Source organism: Physeter macrocephalus, chromosome 6 (assembly GCF_002837175.3).
Source record: "Physeter macrocephalus isolate SW-GA chromosome 6, ASM283717v5, whole genome shotgun sequence".
Taxonomy (NCBI): domain Eukaryota; kingdom Metazoa; phylum Chordata; class Mammalia; order Artiodactyla; family Physeteridae; genus Physeter; species Physeter macrocephalus.
Genome location: NC_041219.1, coordinates 60,538,534 through 60,561,535, shown reverse-complemented (window position 1 = coordinate 60,561,535; position 23,002 = coordinate 60,538,534). Strand labels below are relative to the sequence as shown.

The 23,002-nt window shown below is 49.0% G+C and overlaps 1 protein-coding gene across 3 annotated transcripts in view; it reads right to left on the bottom strand.

Annotated features, from left to right (window-relative positions):
• The window catches only part of ETV6 (ETS variant transcription factor 6), a 217,818-nt gene extending 196,492 nt beyond the window's left edge, over positions 1-21,326 (bottom strand). For 2 of the 3 annotated variants that reach the window (XM_028491016.2, XM_007114026.4), the window contains exon 1: positions 21,146-21,322. In XM_028491016.2, the coding sequence (XP_028346817.1) occupies positions 21,146-21,178 (33 nt within the window). In that variant the 5' untranslated portion in view covers positions 21,179-21,322. Of the gene's footprint in view, positions 1-21,145 lie in introns of all 3 variants that reach the window. The other variant, XM_007114025.4, reaches the window with a different exon arrangement.
• Between the last annotated feature and the right edge of the window lie 1,676 nt (positions 21,327-23,002).

Here is a 23,002-nt window from a genome sequence, read left to right as displayed (position 1 = left end):
CCACTCCACCGTCCTTAACCGCTTTGAGTTTTTTGTTTTTTTGTTTTTTTTTAATCCAAACATGAAGACCTTCTGAGTTTGTGGTTTTCTTCACATGACCAAAAACACCCAACTGAAAAGGAGACATATTCACTCTGTTCACCTGGTTGATTTAAAAAAGTTTTCCCACTAAGTAGAGTGATTTGACATGAACTGATCTGTTATCTAGAAAATACTCCTAAAATAAAACCACCTACTGAGTGAGAAATCAGGAAGCTGGCAGGGAGTCAGAAGACCTGGGTTCTAGTTTGAGTCTTGTCTGAAACTCCTCAAAGCTGCAGCTCTAAGTGTCTAAACCCTAATTCTAATGACCATCTTCTGAAAGACAAGGGCTCAGCACTCAGAACACTTTTAAACCCTACAAGGCAAGTTTCAAGGCGTTAATACTTATGGCAGTGTCATACTTTAAGTGAAAGGAAATTTCACCTACCACCAAACCATATTTAAGCTTTACTTCTCATTTACAAAGAGGGAATTAGTATGTATAGCTGGCCTGGTCTTAAAACTGAGCCTATAAGCCACCTCCCTAAATCTTCTCCCCACTATTTTTAGAAAAGTGAGAACTTCTCTGCTTTCATTACTAAAATGAGGTTGCTCTTTGGTGGGGTATGACTCAAACAGAATTCCCTCACCTCTTTCCCTCTGTTCCCAGAACAGGGTATGCTGAAACTACGCTTATACCGAAAAATCTTACAAATGGGCAGTAATAAAATGTCAAAGAATATGGCTACTTCAGTAAAAGTCTGACGAGGAAAGCCCATTTAAGGAAATGCAGTTTTACTACTTATATGCAGTACATTGTGCACTATAAACTCTACTATAAAATGAGAAAATTATAATTCCCAATAGGCTAATACCCTACAGTAATATGTCACCAACATTAAAATGCTTAACATACAAAAATTAATTATTAGCTGCCGAAATTAAAGCAGTAATTATAATAATTTCTAAGGCCATTAATTGAAAAACTCATACATTTAAACTGGGTTTCTTACCCAAACTGAATGAGATCCACATAAATTACAAAAAGAGTAACTCTCAAGCTTCTCCTCTGTAAGAATCACATGAACTATTTCTCAATTATTATAAATTTGGAATTCTCACTATACCAAAAGCTGCCAAAAACCTACTTTCCTTCCCCTATTCCCAAAGGGCTTGCTTGATATAAGTACCAAATACTCACTATTATGTCCATTTAGCAAATTTAGGTAATGAAAACTGGTATAATAATCTCTAACTAACAGGTAGGAATACCAGCATACCCCAAAGAATAAGACAAACTTAAAGGGAAAAAGGAAACAATCAACTACAAAATGAACAAACCAAGACGAACAAGTACTAAAACAGTAACTGGGACAATGGACTATCACCTCACAGCTGTCAAAGTGCCTATCATCAAAAAGAACACAAATAATAAATGTTGGCAGGATGTGGAGAAAAGGGAACCCTTGTACACTGTTGGTGGGAAGGTAAATTGATGCAGCCACTAAGGAAAACAGTATGGAGGTTTCTCAAAAAACTAAAAATAGAACTACCATATGACCCAGCAATTCCGCTCCTGGATATACATGTGAAAAAAATGGAAATACTAACTCGAAAAGATACGTGCACCCCAATGTTCCCAGCAGCATTATTTACAATTGCCAAGACGACATGGAAGCAGCCTAAATGTCCATCAACAGATGCATGGATAAAGTCCGCTCCTGGATATACATGTGAAAAAAATGGAAATACTAACTCGAAAAGATACGTGCACCCCAATGTTCCCAGCAGCATTATTTACAATTGCCAAGACAAGACATGGAAGCAGCCTAAGTGTCCATCAACAGATGCATGGATAAAGAAGATGTGGTGTGTATACACACACACACACACACACACACATATACACACAATGGAATACTACTCAGTCATAAAGAGTAAAATTTTGCCATTTGCAGCAACATGGATGGACTTAGACGGCATTGTGCTAAGTGAAATAAGTCAGACAGAGAAAGATAAATACTGTACGATATCTCTTGTATGTGGAATCTAAAAAAAATACAACAAACTAGTGAATATAACAAAAAAGCAACAGACTCACGGATATATAGAGAACAAACTAGTGGTGACCAGTGGGGAGAGGGAAGGGGGAGGGGCACGATCGGGGTAGGGGACTCAGAGGTACAACCTATTAAGTAAAAAGTAAGTTACAAGGATATATCGTACAGCATGGGGAATATAGCAAATATTTTACAATAACTGTAAATGAAATATACGCCTCTAAAAATTGTGAATCACTATATTGTACACGTGTAACAATATCGCATAGCAACTATATCTCGGCTTTAAAAAATAGTAAAATAAATAAAACAGTAATTTGGGGGAGGAACATGATTCGGGCAGAATCATCGAAGAACAAAGAGAAGGGCAAGAGAGAGTGAAGATGAGCCAGAGGCCACCAGGGGTACCAGACTGCCCAGTCCTGGGATGGAGAAAACCTGTTTTTGGAGAACTCAATGTCAGCACACACTGTTTTAAAGGTTCACAAACCACACATTATGTGCTGGAGGGTGAGGGTTTCTATTCTGGGAATATGAATGAATGCATGATGAAATGAAGGAGAAAATGTTATCTTCATAAAGAAAAAGAAGGCTCGCATCTGAACCGAACATGGGAAGTGCTCCCCAGAATAACTTTACAGGGAAAAGACAGACTGGGGGAGGATGAGGAGGGACCCGGGAACTGAACGGGAAAGCTAAGTCGGCTAATAATAGAGACAGAAGGAAGTACTGCGCCGCAGGAGATAGAGACGCAAAGGAAGAAAAGGAAGGCCGGCCAGCCTGGGAATCGAGTGTAATTACCCTATTGCACAAGAGACTGTACAGCCCGGGGCCTGACCAAAAAAAAAAGAAAAAGTCCATCTCTCCCCACCCCCTAACTTCTTTTAGATCAGACTTCGAAGTCACTTACAGCACAAGCTTGAGATTGGCCCCTGCAAGCCTTAAAGAATTCGACTATTAACTGTGAACAGCATTTTGATGTTCTGGGAATGTGTGTGGGTTTGACGTGGTGTCGGAACCGAAGTAAAGCTCAGGAAAGGGGAAGTGAATTTATGCAAAACTCTTTAAAGATGAGTGTGTGTGTGTGTGTGTGCGCGTGCGCGCGCATGTGTCCATGTGCACACGTGAGTGGGTGTGTCTATACTTAGACCCAATTGCAAAGTGAGAGTTGCAAAGAGTTTTGGGGGTCTGAAGACACGGCCCTGAGGTCAGTCCAGTACAGCTGGAGAAAAGCCAAGTCCAAGAGCACCCGGGGCAGCTGCCTGCCATCTTGGAGTGCAGGACGTGCCAAAGGAATCAGGCTGCTGGCCAAGGAGTCCAACCTCCTGCTCTGAAGATGGCCAGTAAGGAGGCGTGTGCTGCTGGGTGTGTTTAACAGAGGGAGCACACCTGGCTGGGCAACTGTGCAATCTGATACCACAGGGGGGAAACTTCTTCCTGATCTCATCGCATGATCGGGTTCTGCCCTGAAGCAAAAGGGCTTAAGTGTCCTTGCAACTTTTATCCAGAAGAAAGACAAACAGACTCACTAGTCCTTCTCAATACCAGCCAAGGGTCATAAAAAAATGAAGGAAGTACAGAGGAGACCCACAGTGTGGTGTCTTTGGTCACTGAGTGTCACCTTGGCCACGCTGGAAGGCTGGCTGGCAGGAAAGCTATTCTGCAACCGGCCTGATCTCACGCTATTTTATTTTATTTTTTTTATTTTTATTTTTTTTTTTGGTATGCGGGCCTCCCTCTGCTGCGGCCTCTCCCGTTGCGCGGAGCACAGGCTCCGGACGCGCAGGCCCACCGGCCATGGCTCACGGGCCCAGCCGCTCCGCGGCACGTGGGATCCTCCCGGACCGGGGCGCGAACCCGTGTCCCCTGCATCGGCAGGCGGACGCTCAACCACTGCGCCACCAGGGAAGCCCCGCAATTTTATTTTTGACAAGAGCTAAGTTGTTAAAATATAACAGCGCACCCGTTTGTAAGCCTTGCCACATAAACGAAAAACACTGAGAAGTCCTTTATCAGGTGACATGTCACACTTTAGGGTTTGGAAAACACGGTAACTCCTGCTGGGGGATGGGGGATGCCCCCCTACACACAATTTCATGGGCACTTGTTACTTCATTCCTATTTCTATTTCAACAGCTCCTTAAGGAATGTGTCCTGAAACTTTCCTCGTAGGCAGGTCAACTTTTAAGCAACGCAAGTGAAACCAATGACTGACGGCTCTAATGTAGTCACAGAGGTTGGAAAATGTGTCCATGAGGAGGTTGCTAGAACTAAGACTGTAATGCCTCGCAGGACCACAAGGGAGGGAGTCCCAAGATTAGACTGTCGGTCCTGAGGCTCAGGAACCCAGCGCCCAGCAGGGCTAGGCCCAGGCTCCCCTGCTCCCAGAGTAAGCTTACCCTCGGGTCTGCTAAGGCCGGAAGGGAGAGAGAGGAGGAAACGGCTCCTCCATCAACAGCCTTGGCAGTGGACAGGCCGGGCCAGGGGAGTGACAGCAGGGGGACCCCTGGCGGCACCACGTCGTCCGGGTACGAGGCGTGTGAGTTGAGGGTTCTGAAAGAAGGCACGCGCTTCGTGGCTGCCCGCGGCCCAGCAGCTTCACGGATGTGTCTTCTCGCCGGGCACACACGGCCCTAGGCTTTGCTGCTTCCCCACGCAGCTCAGAGGAGCACCCCTGCAAGAGCGCCTGAGCTGCCTGCCACACAACCCCTTGTGGAGCCTGTCTGGAAGGCAAGGGAAACCTAGGACACCCCGCGAGGACAGAAGGGCCTGGGGGTCAAGCACCGTGGAGACGGCCCCACCTACGGCCAGGAAGAGCCCAAGGCCAGGAGGGCTGGCGGGCAGCTGCAGGGCGGCTGGCAATAGAGAGAGCTGCTGGCAGATGACAGCTTGGGGGGAACTGTAAAAGAACCCTGGCTGGGGGAGGGCTGGGGTTGGGAAGTTGCAAGTTTTCACCTACCCTGATGCCCCAAATCCCACCTGTCTGTCAATGGCAACAAGCGTAGGGGGAAAAGGAGTCACCTGGCCCCTAGGGAAGGCCCAGGTGTGTCTGCTTGCACCTGAAAATACCTGGCTTCTCCAGACTGGTCCATCTCACACACATCAGATTGTTCCCAACTCTAACGTACTCCCCTGACAGTCTTGTCTTTAAGGACACAGCACTGAGTTCTCCACTGTAAATGGAAATGTTGAGGCTGTCACACCATCCACACGACAGGACCTGGGGCTGGTTTTCTAGTCCTGTGGTACCTTCAGTTTTCTCGCTGCTTTAGCCCCCAGGGCAACCCACCGGGAGTGAACTAGAGCTCCAGAGCGATCATCCCCCAGCTAAGTGTGGAAGGGAACAGGGATGTGGAGAAGGCTGAGGAGCTGACGGACGGAGGGTCAGATCCCTCCCTTTTCCTGGAAGGGCGACCCCAGACTTCGCAGAAAGCTCACCAGCTGCCCCGCTCCCGGGTCACCTCCGCCACCCGGTGAGCAGACGGGGGGGGGGGGGGGTGGGGGGGGGGAGGCAGAGAGCAGCCGGCGGCCCCTCGCTCCCGGAGGATCACGCCGGCAGTGTCAGCACTGCATGCGCTACAACTCACAGCCCCCAGCTCTCCCCCAGACCCGAGAGGCATCCTGAGCCAAGAAAAGAGGACGGATTTCTGATGTGTTCACTCGTTTGGGGCCGTCCGTGCTTCATCCTGCACCACCAGCCTAAAGGGTCTCAAGCCTCGTCTCCAGCTGCCTATGCTCCTCTCTGGAATACGGGCAGTCAAGATGGAAAGATCTAGCAGGTGCTGTGTGTGTACGTGTCAGTTCAGGGATTGAGTCTCATGGGGGGACTTAGGTATTGGTGTGGCCCTGCCATGCGGTCCTGACACTGCAACAGAAATGAGGTCTCTCCCTTTCTTCCTGCCTCTACCTTCAAGGGGTATTTACTCAGGACGTCAACTGTGCAAGGTTTTCAACTTAGACTTCTCTTATGTAGCACAGAGCCTAGCGTCCACCGAGCCCGTTAACAGGAGATTAATAGATACTTGCTGATTTTAAAACTTCCATTCAACTAAAGGACGCTGGACCTTCTCTGTGCCGGGCACTGCGCTGGACACTGGAACTATAAAACGAATCCATCAACCTCCTGCTCTCAGTGCACTCTGACGCCGGCTAGAGGATGGGGCACAGGTAAACTGTAACAGGATCACTGCCAGTGACGGAGACCAGTTCAATGAGGCTGTAGGATGCTGTGCCTGACGGCACCAGGGAAGGCTTCAGAAACGGGATTCAGATGACAAGTGGGCTACCAGGCAGAAGAACCGGGGCAAGATTCCAGGCACCAAAGTTCATAATGTGGTTTGGGAGAAGGACAGGTATTGGTTGGACTACAGCGTGGAGCAGGAGGGTGGAGGTGATTCTATGGATAGAAAGGCAGCCTGTCCAGGGCCTCGATGCCCTGAGAAAGAGCTGGGTTTCATCCTGAACTGCAGTGTCAGAAAGGGCCCGGTGTGATCAATTTCTTGTTTGCCAAGAATCATTCTGGGCTGGTTGGGAAGGAGCAGGGGGTGTAGGAAGGAAGTCAGATGGGAGACAGCTGAAGAGTCCGGGGCCAGAGGGACACAGTGTTAGTCAGCACGGAGAAGAAAGAACAGCGTGAGAGACATGGGCTGTGGACCGCACAGGATCCAGAAGCCTGGAGAAGCAACCACGGATGAGTCCGTTAGCGCCCCGTGGACCAGAGAACGGTCCTCACTCACCACCCTCGTCTTGGATGGCTTCTGTGGCCACACTGGCCTTTGAAGGAGAGAGAGGTGACTTGGCAGAACTATTATTACTACCCTCCTTTTGGCTCTTCTCTCCGGTGATTCGTATCCTGAACAGTTTTCTTTAGCTCTATCTTTATGCCCTGAGACTCTCAGATTCTTTTAAGAGAAACCTCCACCAAGGAAAGCTGCCATCTTCTCTCCCGTTAACCCCGCTCAGCGGCACCTCTTGGCAGTTAGATCTAACCTACATGGGACAAAAATAAATAAATAGGTAAACAATAATAATAAGGCTCTGCCAGGCTAGCAAACTGATCCAGGCAGGGGATTATAAGAGACACCTGTTTTTCAACACAGCAGCTGCGAACACAGTAGAAGCGTGGCATCCTGGAAACAAGAAAGAGTTCTCATTAAAATCCAAGAGTAGCAGAAACTGCCGTGGACCAATTTTCAGCTATGTCACCTGAATGTGAAAAGAAGTTCAAATAAGACTAGACACATAAAAGGAACTCTGCTTCACTGAACTTGGAATTTGAATGTTAGTTTGCTTATGGGGAGGTGATTGACCTATTCATCCAGGTATTCTAAACCCTTAAAGCAGCTATTATGCACTTAGGGTGTCATCATTAACATACTAAAGCTTTTTGAAGTCTGGTTGATCCATACCCTGTGCTGACCAAACACCTCTTCAATTAAACCAGAACAGAGCCCAATGGAGAAAGTGGACACTGACATAGGAGCAAATAGACAACATCTAAAATTATCTTTTCAAGATACATGCACCCCAGCGTTCACAGCAGCACTATTCACACTAGCCAAGACGTGGAAGCAACCTAAGTGTCCATCCGCAGATGAATGGATAAAGAAGATGTGGTACCTATATACAATGAAATATTACTCGGCCATAAAAAAGAATGAAATAATACCATTTGCAGCAACACCGACGGACCTAGAGATTATCTTACTAAGTGAAGTCAGTCAGAAAGGTAGACAAATATTATATAATATTACTTATATGTGGAATCTAAAAAATAATACAAATTCCTAAAAAATTTACAGAACAGAAACAGACACACAGACATGTAAAACAAACTTATGGTTACCAAAGGGGAAGGGGGGGGTGAGGAATAAATGAGGAGTACAGATTTAACAGATACACTACTAGATATAAATAGATAAACAATAGGGTTCTACTGTATAGCACAGGGAACTATATTCAATACCTTGTGATAAACTGTAACGGAAAAGAATTGGAAAAAAGAATACAGATATATACACATATATGTATAACCAAATCACTTTGCTATACACCTGAAACTAACACAATATTGTAAATCAACTATACTTCAATTTAAAAAATTATCTTTTCAGTTCATTCACCACTGAAAATACACACACACACACACACACACACACACAATCTACCAACATATAAGCACCACAGGCAAACTGTTTCATAGCTGCAATATGTACGTACACATTACCTTTTCAGACCAGACCAGGGAGATGCTCTTAGAAACAGCTTGTTAACAGCCCCTCGCATTGCTGTTTAACAATCCGTTTATAGCCCATCAGGAAGCCAGCCCTCCAAGGAGATATATTTTACATCTACATGCAGGGTTTCTTTGCCACAAGGCTGGGTTTCATGCAATCTTTCACTCTGTACGCTGGAAAACAGATTATGCCATAATTGCTGGGACATATGATCCTATGAGCATGTAATACATCTGCATATATACAAACAGAGTCACAAGAACAAACCCTTGGAATAAAAGCAGAATGATGTCCAAGGAAGCACAAGCCACCCCATACAGTCCCGACTAGAACTAAAAATAGTGCAAAAAGGCCTGGTGTCAGCTACCCTCGCACTGTTCCCTCTAGAACACGCTATTTCTAACCTCCAGTGTTGGTTTTTAAGCTTAAGCCTTCAATAACTTTACTTAGAAACCTTTCCCTGACCCAAAGAAGCTACTTTCCAGGCTTTGGATTGTGGAGCAATAGTTCAATGCACTTCAATTATGAGGCCATTAATGTACACAAGATGCAAACAAAGAGCGAAGCTGAAATTGTGAATTTCCCCCAAAGCCTAACACGTGTGCCCTGGGGCCACTAGGGCCAGCTGAGAGATTACCTTTCTGGCAAATGGAAACCCCTGAAGCTCTAAGTACCGTCAACTGCCCAAAGTGCAGCCAGCCGGACCAACGCTTGCCTCACCCCGCCTGGAGAAGCGTAAGGCCAAAACTTCCCCAAAGTGGTGCAACCTTGTCAACACAGCCCCAGGCAGAGTCCCAGAAGGATTAAGAGAGAAAAGCACCCTAAGTGTATACAAGACCTCAAGAAGAATCACAAGCGCCAATCTGGGGGCCAGAGGTGTGAAGTGGATTCTTCCTAATAATCCATCCGGCACGTAGCCTGGCAGTCCACAAACATGGGTATCAGGTAGGGTAACGAGATTTGCCCAAACTAGGCTCTGCCGGGCATCCTAAAATGGACCCAAATAAGGAACAGGAGGTGTTGCGAACTCATTTTTCACCCATAATCTAGATAAAATTAACCAAGAAGCAAGAGGACTATACTCCCGTCCGCCCACAGCCCCGCCATGGCAAACCTTTAAACACCACAGCTGAAATGGGAACGTACCCAGAACCATCGTTCCCTTAAATGGGACTGTTCGACACCATGGCTAACCACAAAAGCAGGCGCAGGCATTCCCCCTACCTTACAGAAGCTCCATTTGGCCATTTCACCAAATTTTTCGAGACAGACAAGTTCTCAGAAAAGCAGGCTAAGGTTAACGGTGACTCGCACCCCGGGGCCCGGCTCGTCCCTCTGCTGGAATAACAGGGCCTTTCGGCGAGGCGTGCACGGCTTTCTGCCTTTTCTTGCATTTTTTAAGGTTCTTTTCCCTCCGAGGCCTCGTCCCACACATCTCCAAGCAGAGCCCACGACCTTGCACCCAGAAAATGAGAAATAAATCTGCCGCTGATGTCAGTGGTTCTTTATTCATTTTCTAGGGTAGGGAGCTTAGAAAAGCCAAGGTGCCAGGGAGGGTGGGAGCATGTAAGACGGGTATACTAACAGGCGCCCTACTTGAGATGTAACCCAACACCTAGGTCACTGTACCTCTCTCCCTCCCGTCTGGGTGAAAGTTAAAGATCCCCTGACAGCATGCTGAAAGAGATTAGAGGATCACCACCGCACCCTCCCTGTGCTCGCCAGCATTCCCCCAGGATTCCACCGGATCCAAACACTGCTTCGGACCGGCAGCTGACTTCTGCTTCCGAGAAGCGTGCCCTCACCCCTCACACACGGCCCCGCCAGGAGCACAGGGCCTCGGAGACGCCCAAGAGCAGGATGCCAACTTCAGAGAGCGAGCCTCTGTTTCTCTGGGTCCGAGGGCAAAGACTCTTGCCTTCCCAACGGGTGTGGTCTCCCATTCCACCTCACCCGAAAGTGTTCAAGTCAGCAGACCCAGGGCAGGACTCGGGGGCACAGAGTCAAACACGGAGCTGGCAGCCTTCCAGGGGACTTGAGATGTCGTCAGCCAAATTGGGTCGTTCAGGTCTCTACGTCTGGGAGATGAGGAGACTTACCCAGACTGGGGACCTCGGCCACTCAGAACTCACCCTTAAACGACAGTTCTCCCACCCAGTTCACCTCACTTCGGAGACAGGCCAGATCAAGAGGTGCAGAGTGAGAGTGACCCTGACCCGCCGTCCCCACCCATCACTGGCCATGACTGTCGAGTCCATTACGGGAGCCACGGTCTCGACAGAGCAAGGCACCAGTCAAGTGACCTCATGACCCGGATTTTTCAGATCTCCCAGATCTCAGGTCAAAAGGAGCACCCGGCAGCTACCAAACGCACGAGGGGGCCAATCTTTCAGATGCACGAGGGGGCCAATCTTTCAGATGGCCCAGTTCCCAAAACCAGATGTGCCAACTCCAGGGCAGGAATTTGGACACGAGAGCACACACAGAGGCCCCAAGAAATGAGAACTCACTTCTGTCCCTTTGGGTGCCCCGCCTGTGATCACAAATCTACACACGAAAAGACAGCGCTGGACCAGATGGCTGAGTCAGGAGACACTACCGTGTGGTCTGCTCTGGCAGGAGGCCGACGTGACGGTCAAAGACAGTGTCTGGGAAAGATATATGGGCTAGAACAACCAAGGAAGGAAGTAACATGGAAAACAGTTGCCTTCCCTTGTCTGAGCTTCCGCAAAGCAGTCCAGGAAAGTACTCAGCAAACGTCTGCTCCCCTTTTATAAAGTCTCAGGTATTGGTTCCTCTTGGCTACACCAGTGGCAGATCTATTTATCCGAGTACTAATTATCAGGCTTCAGACAATACTGGTCCCAAACTGTCTCTTGACCTGGAGCCTTGGTCAGGGATGCCAGCACTGTTCTGGCCACACCACAGCCAGGCTGGCACACGCGAGGCCACCGCTGCACGCCTAGACCCACACTTTCCCCAGAGACCCAGGGAAGTGTTAGGGACACGGGTGACTTCAGAGACAGAAAAGCTGTTCTTCGGGGGTTGATTTTTTTTTTCTTTTAATTACTAGGCTGATTTCTATCTGTAGCTCATTTCTTCCAGGAAATACTTGAGAGTCAGTATCTCATCGTTGGTTGCTGCTTCCTCGTGTATAGGGGATGTGACAGAATCAGGGATTAGTGACCTCATGATACAGAGGAATCTGCAGAAAGATGAAGTCACCTGGCCTCACCATAACCCACCGGAGAGGGCTGCAGGACAGCTGAGCAGAAAAATCACCGAAGTTCTCTTGTGATTTCCAGGGCGAAGGGAGAGGAACGGTTGCTCTCCAGACCTAAGCTCTTTCCTCAACGGCCTAAAAGTGCCCACACCTGCTTCTGGGGACGGCGGCGGAGGCCGCAAACATTCTGTCCACTCTTCCTCAAAAAGGGCTCTTTTCCAGGCCCCATTTCATCTCCTCATTTAACATGGATATCAGTGGAAAACGCAGGAACGCACTGTAAGTCCGCAGCAAAATACTGCTAACAAATACTTCAGCCCCCCTCTTAACACTTACTGAAAACAAAGGTTCCCTCATGCCCCAAAGTTACAAATTTGGCTTCTTCAAACTCTTCCGCCTAAACCTCCACGAAGAAGAGCCATCCACTCCTGACGCTTGGAAATTCACCACCCACAGCAAACAGTGTCTGCTCTGTGGTCAGGCAGACACGGGGCTGCGCGCCACACAAAAGCGGACTGAAGAATGGATGCTCCCTCTTGAGCCTTGGCCTGGTCGCAAATAATAAGCAACTGTATGAACAAGCAGATCCCTGAATAGGTTTGAATACTTGAGGGCTGAGTAATAATGCCCATCAGAGGCACTGTACAGTACTTCCAGGCTTCGGGTTTTTTCCCTTCCTTTCATCTCTGGAAACTTATTCAGAACCCTACTAGCTCTGCCCTCACAATTTTAAGATGCAAGAGGCATCTGTTTCTACCATGTAATTGCAGTTGGCTCGCTCCTCGCTCGTTATTGGGGTCTGTATTCAATGAAAGTCAAAAGCGAGGCTTTGCTGAGCGCTGACTGAGTGACCCCAACCCTGGGAGAAGTGATAAGAGCCCAGCCTGGGAGTCGGCCCACCTGCGAGGCCTGGAGTTTAGTTCAGGCGGTGCCACGATCCAGCCACGGGAGCTCGACCAAGACCATAACATCTCTGAGCTCCATTTTCTCCACAGCATAACGCAGGCACAGGACTAGAAAGTCTCTCGCCTCTTCTAGATCCCTGTGATGGGAGGATATATGAAGAGGGAGAAGAACTAAGTTTGGGTGTTTTTAAAACAACGTAAGGCAGTGCCAACAGCCCCCAAAGACAGGTATTTTTATTACCACTTCAGATGACTTAACAGGTTGAAGCTTAAGATGAACAAGTTCAAGAAGCAGGATTCACACTCAGGTCTGTCTACTACAGGGTCCGTCCTTCCCCTAGGAGCTCACACCAGCCGGGCCGCACACCCTTTTCAGGTCATTCAGGAAATGAGATCGTTTTCCACGTGTCTGACTCCCGCATGCAAAGGGAAAATACCCCCGAGGAACACACGAGCTCCGGTGAGCGTGCAGGTTTACTGGGTAGCTCTTTCCCGTCTTCCACTGGGGAGCAAGGTATTATTTTCATAAGTCATTCGTCCAGATAACTGAAGCGTGCCCTCCTAAAAACGTAACATTATTTCTATGCCAACCATTTTCGTTGGACAGCTTTCCAAAATGCATGACACTATTTCCTAACTTCCTAAATCTCATAATTTACAGTTTGTCTTCAACTTGGACATAAGGTCATAATGATGATCATTAATACTGTCGGTCATCGTGTGGTGCCAGACAAAGGGGTTTCACTCTCTAGATATGAGTCCTCACGATGAAGCCATACTTTGTGAGGTCTTGTCTGCTCTTTGCCAATTCTCCTGGGGTTAGTGGAACACGGTCCTGGGACAGAACACCTGGATCCTGACTCCAGCTCAGCTATGAAGTGCACTGTGATCTCAAGCAGGCTATTTAAATGCTGCACAAGCCAGTTTCCTCCTCTGTTTCCTGAGAATTAGGGCTTAGGCTTTCTTAGTCCCTTCTTAACTCCCTTCACACCATGTCCCGTGTGCTTCCTTCCCTATGTCTGCTCTGAAGACAGGCTTCATTAAAGCTGTTCAAATTCAGAAATGTATAAAGTCAGAGGGCCCAAATTCTCCCTTCATTCTGGGAAATTAGAACAAGGCCAGCAGGGTCAGATATCAAGCTATCAAGAAAAAAGATAGGGCTTCCCTGGTGGCGCAGCGGTTAAGAATCCGCCTGCCAATGAGGGGGACACGGGTTCGAGCCCTGGCCCGGGAAGATCCCACGTGCCGTGGAGCAGCTAAGCCCGCGAGCCCCGACTACTGAGCCCACATGCCACAACTACTGAAGCCCGCGCACCTAGAGACCGTGCTCCGAAACAAAGAGAAGGCACCGCAATGAGAAGCCCGCGCACCGCAACGAAGAGTAGCCCCCGCTCGCCGCAACTAGAGAAAGCCCACGTGTAGCAACAAAGACCCAAGGCAGCCAAAAATAAATAAATAAATTTATTTTAAGAAAAGAAAAAAGACGATTCCTTTGGTGGTGGGGGAGATCAGGGAACACCTGAAGAGACATCAAATAGATTCCTAGAAATCACACAGTATCTTCAGATGGACGTGAGGGATGGTTTTTAAAAAGTATTGCATTCGTGGATTGTGTAAAAAGTTTGAAATTGGGGAAAAAAAAAAAAAAAGCAGTGGAAGGAGAGAGACTGACCAGGGTGTGACCAAGGTGTCTAGCTCCAAGGGTGGGCAGGATGAGAGGACACGGCCCCGGCCTGTCACCCACCTGATCACCTGATGACGGGGTAAGGAGACACTGCGGGAAAGCAGAGCGAGGCAGAGAGGGAAAAGATTTCTGAGAAAAACATGAAAAGGGCACAAATGAACACACCCAAAGACAAAGTCTCACTAGGGAACATCAGGGATTGGTGTACAAATGGCAGATGTGGACGTCCATTCCAAGGTGGGTGGTGCGACGTGACCATCTGGCTACCCTGCCACCAGAGGGCCGGCTAGGGAGCACCCGCCCAGAGAGGGGAGGAGCATCTCTGCCGGCTCTCCTCCCACGACTCATCTTGGCCGTGGGAAGCTCCTCCACAGCCCCATTACTCTTGGTTTCCGAACTTTCTTCCTAAAGGTGGCTGTCCTTGAGTCTTGGGTCAGGAGAGAAAGTGCTTTGGAACTGTAGTCCCGAGATGCAGACTCGGTGAAGCTCGGGCCAGAGCACAGCCTGGAAGATCTCAGACCAATACATCGCTTCACGGCTACGGGCTTCAGGCTCCTCCTTTGCAAAACGGAGAAAACCTGCATCCCGGAGGGAGTAGTAAAGAGCAAATGAGATAATGCAGATCAAACGCTTAGCCCAAGGACCAGCACACAGCGGTATCCAATAAACGATGGTGGTGATGATGGAGGAGGACCACCAAGGCAGCACGCAAACCCCTTGAATTACCTAGACTTTACAAAGCTCCCAAAACGCAGGCGTTCCACAGTTTCCCATACGCTTAGTCCATGGGCCTGAGTAAGCAGTTAGCTCATCTGGGGCTCCACACCTAACAAACACAGGCGAATACCTTCCTTGTCACCACCCCACATACTCGACGAATTCAAGGTCATTTGGCCAAAGACCAGGCTGAACTATATACTTTCACTATCTAAGAAGAAAGGGTGATCAAGCAAATTAACAGAGCAAGTAATATACCGATGGTACTATTTCGATACGAAAGGTACAGTCTCCAGCACACAGCAGCCCTTATTTCTCACCAGCTGATGGTGTGGACACAAGTCATTTCTGCCTGTTCACACAGAGGCTCGGCCTGAGACGCCCTGGAAAGCCACACTCTATTAGTCTGGTTCCTGTATGTTCAAAAATCAATGAAAATGTGTTTGTTTTTTAATAGGCTATCATTCTAACTTCTCACTAACTTTACTCTTTCTCTCTCCAAATACTAGGCTTGGCAGCGAATGGTCTTTAAGCTGGGCCCCTTCTGGCGTGGGAACCCTGCGTCAACTTACACTCATGCTATTCAACAAATCCACACAGAGATTGGTTTCTACAACAAATACGGCAGTGAAGGACTCTGCCAGAAAACCAACGCCAGTGCTTCTCCTAAAGTAGCATTCACAGAGACAAATACTTCGTTTGTATACCCCACACCCTAGGGGGCTTCGTTTGGCACTGATTCACTCAGCCGGGAGATCCACACCACAGGGCAACTTTTCAACATCCGTAACAGAATGCACCTGCTCTTCAAGTTGGTCTTCACACCCCCTCCCCACCTGCCCCCAGCCCGCCTCAGTGTGCTCAACTCAGATGCACAGAATTTGCTTTAGTTCTACCTTCCTCTGGTGCCCATATCTGGGGTGTTTTTTTCCCTTCACTTACCTATGCTAAAGAGGTAAGCTACTTCCCTAGGACCAGCTGCCATGTTTTTAGCTGATGCGGAGCCTACTGTGTATAAATTAAGGTGTATATTTGAGCCTAGGGCCCCCTCAAGGATTCCTCAGAAAAGGCCCTGCTAACAGGTCCAGCACCCTCAGCCCAAAACAGGAGCACCAGTCCCTCACATGGTATAAAAAAGGACCACTGCACCCCACCCTCCCATCTTTGGGTATAAATCCAAAGAACTCAAAGCAGGATCTCAAAGAGGCATTTGTACACCCATGTTCACCGCGGCATTATTCACAACACCTGTGAGATGAGAGTAACCCAGATGTCCATCAACAGATGAATGGATAAATATGGCATGTCCATAAAATGGAATATTACACAGCCTTGAAAAAAGGAAATCCTGTCACATGCTGCAACATGGATGAGCCTCCAGGCCATTATGCTAAGTGAAATTAAAAAAAGTATGATTCCACCCATATGAACTATTTAAAGTAGTCAAAATCATAGAAAGAAAATAGGCAGGTGGTTACGGAGGGCTGGGAGAAGAGGAGAGGGGAAACGGGTGGTTAGTGGGTATAGAGTTTCAGTGTTGCAAGATGAAAAAGTTCTAGAGATCAGTTGCCCAACAACGTGAACAGACTTAACACGACTGAACTGTACCCTTAAAAATGGTTAAGATGGTAAATTTAAGGTTACATGCTTTTTACCAGAATACAAAAAATGTATCGCTGTAGACGGTGGTGCAAATACAAGTCCATGAGGCCCTTCTTCCCTCAGCCCCCACTCCCACTCCTTCCTCTTCTCATGTCTAACAATACACCCTCTGGACCCAGGGCTCCCACACACACCATCTTCCTTGGCACGTACCTCTGTGTCCTCATACCAGCTGGCTTGCGATTAAAATGGACCAAGCTGGGAAGTGCCAGACAGTGTGCAGCCCATTGTATCGAATTTCCTTGGCCTCTTATAGGGATGCACCGTGAACCCAGCCACTGAGGGACAGGGGCCTGAGAACCAGGGCGTCTGCGTGGCTCTAAACCTGGCTCAGTCACCGATCAGCTGAAGCAAACAATTTAGCTGTGTGGACCTTCTCTCCATAAAAATCAGACGTTGTAGGGACTCCCTTAGTGGCGCGGTGGTTAAGAATCCTCCTGCCGGGCTTCCCTGGTGGCGCAGTGGTTAAGAATCCGCCTGCCGATGCAGGGGACACGGGTTCGATACCTGGTCCGGGAAGATCCCACAGGCCGCGGAGCAACTAAGCCCGTGAGCCACCACTACTGAGCCTGTGCTCTACAGCCTGCGAGCCACAACTACTGGAGCCCACGTGCCACAGCTACTGAAGCCCGCGCGCCTAGAGCCTGTGCCCTGCCACAAGAGAAGCCACTGCAATGAGAACCCCGCGCAGTGTAACAAAGAGTAGCCCCCGCTCACCGCAACTAGAGAAAGCCCGTGCGCAGCGACGAAGACCCAACACGGCAAAAAAATAAAATAAAATCAGACGTTGGCCCAGGTGATCTTTATAGTCTCTCAGCTCTGAGATTCTCAAAGTTCCCTGATTCACTTGCTTAAGACCCTGGGGAAAACTTAGAAGCCTGCTAATCTGAACCTTCTCCAGTGATTCCTCAAGCCCCTGTCTGGTATCTTTTACTCAGTTCCACTGTTGTTCTTTGTTGAGACACAAAAGCAGTTTTTGAAAATGTTATCAAAATAAGAAAACATTATTATTAGGCCAAAATTCTACCAGTAATAATTTTTAGGCAGACACCCAAGGGAGTGCTCTAGGCCTCCCTGTGACAGCAGAGCGGCCCTAGTAACCACTTTATGCAAGCCTGTGGATGAAGTGTTAAATCACTCCGAGCACACAGGACGGAGAGCGGAAAGGGTACTGACCTCCTTCCATGCTTCACTGCAAATCAGCAAACATTACTGACACACATTTCTGAGCCAGGTGCCAAGGTGGGCACCAGGGCGCAAGATAATCGCCACTAAAGCCAAGGAGCTCAGCGTCCGGGAGGGGAAACCCAGAGACTCCCGGAAAGCAGCAAAATAGAGATTTCATTCCGCTAAAAAAGCCAACCAGTACGGAGGGCAGAGAAAGGAGGGGCCAGGGATGTTAGGCAACTATTTTTCTGTACTATCCTGGATAGTTCTCACCGGCCGCCCGGCCGAGCCTTACGAAGGGCTGTGTCTGCTGGGCCAGAGTTACTTTCCGCTGCAACTTGGCTGAAGTTAAAACTGAACAGGTGACTTGAAGGTGAAGGCTGATGATGGAAAAGATAGCCTCTTCCTTTCTCCCGTACCCAGAGGTCAGCCACACGATCCTCCGAAGAAAATAATTTGACTTTTTACAGGGTTAGGTGACCCTGTCCTCACATTTAAACAACCCCAAATGGTCAGGAATGGAAGCAATTAATCTCTCACGATGAGAGCGCCCAGTGCAGACAAACAGTGGGGCGCAGCCATAGTTTGGGTGACCTTGGGCTGGGCAACCTGTCTTCTGCTATAAACATGTGTCTGATATTAACTTCCCTGTGGTGCCGGGAACATGCTTATTATAAAGTGCAAAAGAAATACAAAAGCCAATATCAGCCATTCACCAGCCACCACCACCATGAAAGTGATACATACAAAGATGTCACTGACTGATTCAGAAACTTTCACCCTGGAAATTCCACCGAAATCGTACACTACTCTTTTCTAGCAGAACTAACACTGCTCAGAAGTAAACAGAGTGCTTCCCTCTGTGGTCTGGTCGGGCTCCTCTGTGCTCCATCACACCAGCTGCTGAGGAATTTACTGCCTGCTGACCAGCTGCTTGTAAGGAATGAGAGCCAGGGAGGAAGGTTGCAGGAGTAGACGGGAGGAGTGAAGGAAATCTCTCCACACCGAGAGCCTTCCGCGTCACATGTCCTCAGGATATCAGAGCCATCGGGTCATCCTTGAAAGCTCCTGACTTTCATTCTCTACTCCACAGAAAACTCTATTGTTTACTGGACTGTAGAAAAAAAATCCCAGTCCTTGTGGGTTCCCAGCAAACATTTTTTATTATGCAGTCACTGTGCCACATCCCAAGGACTAAGGGAAACACCGCACACATCACCAGAGCATTTTCAGACAAGCTAGAATAATCCCAGTCCTTGACCTCCGGCGCTTCTTACTGGAACGTTGCAAACTGAACAAACTCCGTGGAAAAACGCACTTCACATATGTGCATTTAAACATATGCACGGTCCAAGCAAACAGTCATATTGTGGTTCCATAAAGAACAATCCAAAATAAAAGTGCTACTTTCATTACTAGTGAAGACCATTAAATCTATTCTAATTACAGAGAAATACAGAGTGAGGAAAAGAGGCTCCCGAAGAGAACTGAGGGGTAAACGATAAGGAAAAACATGATATACAAACTACGGCTGCAATTTTTATGTCACATGTAAGACAGTGTGCTGTCTGGCTTTGGGAATGATTCCATCCGTGTGTGTAAGGAAAGGGCTGCTGTAGCCTCCCGCTGGGGTACAGTAAGATGAGAACCTGCAGCTCCCAAACATAAGCCCCTCAGAACAGCGGGCATATGCAGTCTCTCTAGAAGAGACATCAAGAAAAGTCACAGAAAGGCTTGTGTTTTGTTGTTTTCACCCGAAAATCACTATCTCATAGTGGTCCAGGTTCTCCCGAGGTCAGATTTATTGCCATCGAGCTAAATGCAATTTACTGATTTCATACTCTCGTATTTAGTTACCTCTGTTTGTGTTATGAAGTATCAGATAAATTAGATCTGGCATACCGTAGGATTTTCCTGAACTCGTAGAATCAAATTTACACAGCAAAAGAAATTGGTTTTCAAGTATCAGCCTACCTAACATCTTTACTCGGACACCTCCCTGCCACCGCAGACATACTGCCATCCCCAGATATGTACAAACACAGAAACCCGAAAGTTCCACTGGGCATTTTTTTGCCAGGCAAAAACAAAGAAACCCAACCCACCTTTTCAGTTCACATGAGCCCTAATTCAAACCCCATGAGAATCTTTCCTGATTAAAAAAAACACTAACACCTGAGTATAATTATGAAACCCTAATAAGCAAACACGATAAAATACTGTTTCCTCTAAACAGATCCTATGGAAAAGCCGTGTTAAAGCGGGAAAGGTTTCTCGAATTCGCCATAGATGAAGAACACCGGTTACTTGTTCACTGTCTCTGCAGAGTCCCCTCGATGAATATATTTAATGGGCCTATAGCCACAAACAAACTTCAGAAGCTTCAGCCTCTCACAGAAGCAAAAGGCTTTTCCAGCTGGGTACTGATGGAACAGTGAAATGGCAGTGCACACCAAATGCAACGACGGGCAAACTAATTGGGGGAGACGGACAATCAGTCTGCCTCCTCACGGTGGCAAACTTTACGACAACTTTCTAGAAGCAACAAACCGCAGCACCACTAGCCTTTATAGACACACACACATATATATAAACGTACACACACAACTACTTGGAAGGTAAATGCTGTGTTTGCAAACATCCTTCACCATCCTGCATTTACAATACTGAAAACTATGGCCAGAAAGCTGGGCGATTTCTACTCTTAGCTCTCCTCTCTGCACTGTCAAACTGGGAAGGTCATTTTGTCTGGTCACTTAGATAATTCTCCCTCTCTGCAACACGGGAGTTTTCTACTTTGGGATCGCTCAGCGTTCATATGCATCAGAGTAAAATAACCATTCAGCGACTTTATTCACCTTGGTTTAAAGGGAAAAAAAGAAAGAAAAGAAATTCATTGTGCAATGCCCAGGAAAAGCTGACACCACGACTGTCTCTCCGACAAGCGCTTGCAATTACAATGCGGGGGTGGGGGGAATCTGTCTGATCCGACTCTGTGAGCCCTTAAAAAAAAAAGAAATGATTCCAATCCCAGTGGAGCCGGAGAACTTTTTTTTCTAAGGAGACCACCCCTCGGGAACAAAAGTTCCATTTCGGTCACATGTTGGGAGTAGGAGTAGGGACCAGGTTTTTTTAAAAGCGCACTAATTACGGGGGTGTTTTACAGTCCTGGAGACCACTCGGGTTCCTCCAGACCGACGGTGACTGGCATTTCATTGTCAAAAAGCAAAGGGGTGAGGTGAGGGCGCAGGAGCCGACAGGGCGCTCGGCGGGAGGGGGAAGCAGCAAGGTTACACTAAAGGGTACGCTGCCGCCGCGAGCCGCGTCTCCTTCCCCGGCGCCCCAGATAATTTCCTGCGAACAGAGCGACTGCAACACTCCCCTCGCAACTGAAGAGCCCAGTACGCCTGGCCGGGCCGGTGCAGCTCAAGGTTTTCCACCCCGGAGAGGGAGGGGGAGAAGATCTTTACCTTAATGCTACACTGAGCAGGAGTCTCAGACATGTCTCACAGCGAGAGAGATCAGGAAGTTCTCAGTTTTTTTCCACTTTCCTTTCCTCTCCCCAACCCAGAAACGCTCCACGGCCGGCCGGACGCGGTCATTTAAGAAGTTTCTTGCAGCATCTCTCCCGGCGGCCGCCCCGGGGGGCCGCGAGCGCGCGGGGCGGGGCGGGCGCCGGCGGAGTCGCCGCGCGGGGCGGCGGGGGCGTGGGAGCCGGGCGGCGCGGCGGCGGGGTCTGCAGGTCGCGGTGCGGCGCGGCGACCCGGGGCGCAGCCCGGCCGGCCTCCCGCTCTCTCCTCCCACCCGGGCCGGCGCCCCCGCCCCCCGCCCTCCCGCCGCTCTCTCTCTCTCGAATGTTTTCCTTCCTGGAAGAGAGAAACTGAAAGGCAGAACTGAGAAAGCTCTTTGCTCATTGATCTTGAGAGTTTCAGTGCAGAAACTGACGTGAATTCCCAGCACTGAGCTCTGCCTCTTAAAGGAGCCACCAGGAAATAAAAGATCGGGTTACAGCCCCGCATCGGAGAAATAAAAGCCGGGCCGGGGCGGGGGGGGGAGGGGCGGCGGGGGCGCGGGCGGAGGATCCCGGGGAGCGGGGCCGCGCGAGGCCGCGGCTGCTAACTAGGCGGGCGGCGCGGCCCACGCCGGCCTGGAGCGGAGCGTCCTAGGCTCAGCTGGGCCGCCGCCTGGCTCGCGGAAGACACGCCGAGAAACGTTCCATCGGGGCCCCAGAAACCTCAGAACAGGTTTTATTAAACGCCTCCCCCTCCCCTAGCTCCGTCTCTTGGATATATTGAAAGGCACAGGGTTTCCCCACCCCCAGCCGAGCGCAGACGCAATGAAAATAATTATATAGGAAGGGACATTCCGGTAAGGACGCGGAATCCGAAGGAGGAAGTAAAACAATAGCCTTTGTTCTGCTTCTCGACCGCGGCCTCTTTAAGAGAATCCACCAGGAAATGGGAGATCGGGTTACAGCCCGCACTGGGGTAAAGGGGCGAGCTAGCGAGAGAGCCAGCCGCGGAGCGCGACGTCGGAGACAAAGCGGGGCGGCCGCCGGCAGAAGCCCAGCCTGGCCGCGGGGGATTCCCCGCGAAGGTGGGCGCCCGGAAAAGAGGAGGCGCGCGCGCCCGCCAGGCCGGGGATGCGGCGCTGCCCCAGCCGAGCACGCGTCCTGGAGAAGGAAAGGCTGTTGGGCGGTTATCAAAGGCAGTTGAGTTCCTTTTCCTGACCCCCCCCACCTCTTCCTCCCTGTTTCGAAATCCTCTGTCTTTTTAAAGCAATAGCGGCCGCTACCAACCGAAATAGGTGACTCGACTGCAAAGTTGACAGGACGTGTTCCTGGAGATAATACCCCTCCCCAGGACCGTTTCTCTGAAACCGTCATTGGCGGATGGGACGACCCCGGGATCCCGCCGGGGGAGGAATATTTGGTTGGAAAAACAATTGAGAGGAGGTTAAAGCCTGTCGGGCTGAAGGTTCTAGCCTTGAGTACGTGCAGTCTGATCACTCTATTATTTTTATTGTTATTTATAGTCTCTGAAAATGCTCTGAAGTGTCCAAAAAAAAAAAGAAATGATTCCAATCCCAGTGGAGCCGGAGAACTTTTTTTTCTAAGGAGACCACCCCTCGGGAACAAAAGTTCCATTTCGGTCACATGTTGGGAGTAGGAGTAGGGACCAGGTTTTTTTAAAAGCGCACTAATTACGGGGGTGTTTTACAGTCCTGGAGACCACTCGGGTTCCTCCAGACCGACGGTGACTGGCATTTCATTGTCAAAAAGCAAAGGGGTGAGGTGAGGGCGCAGGAGCCGACAGGGCGCTCGGCGG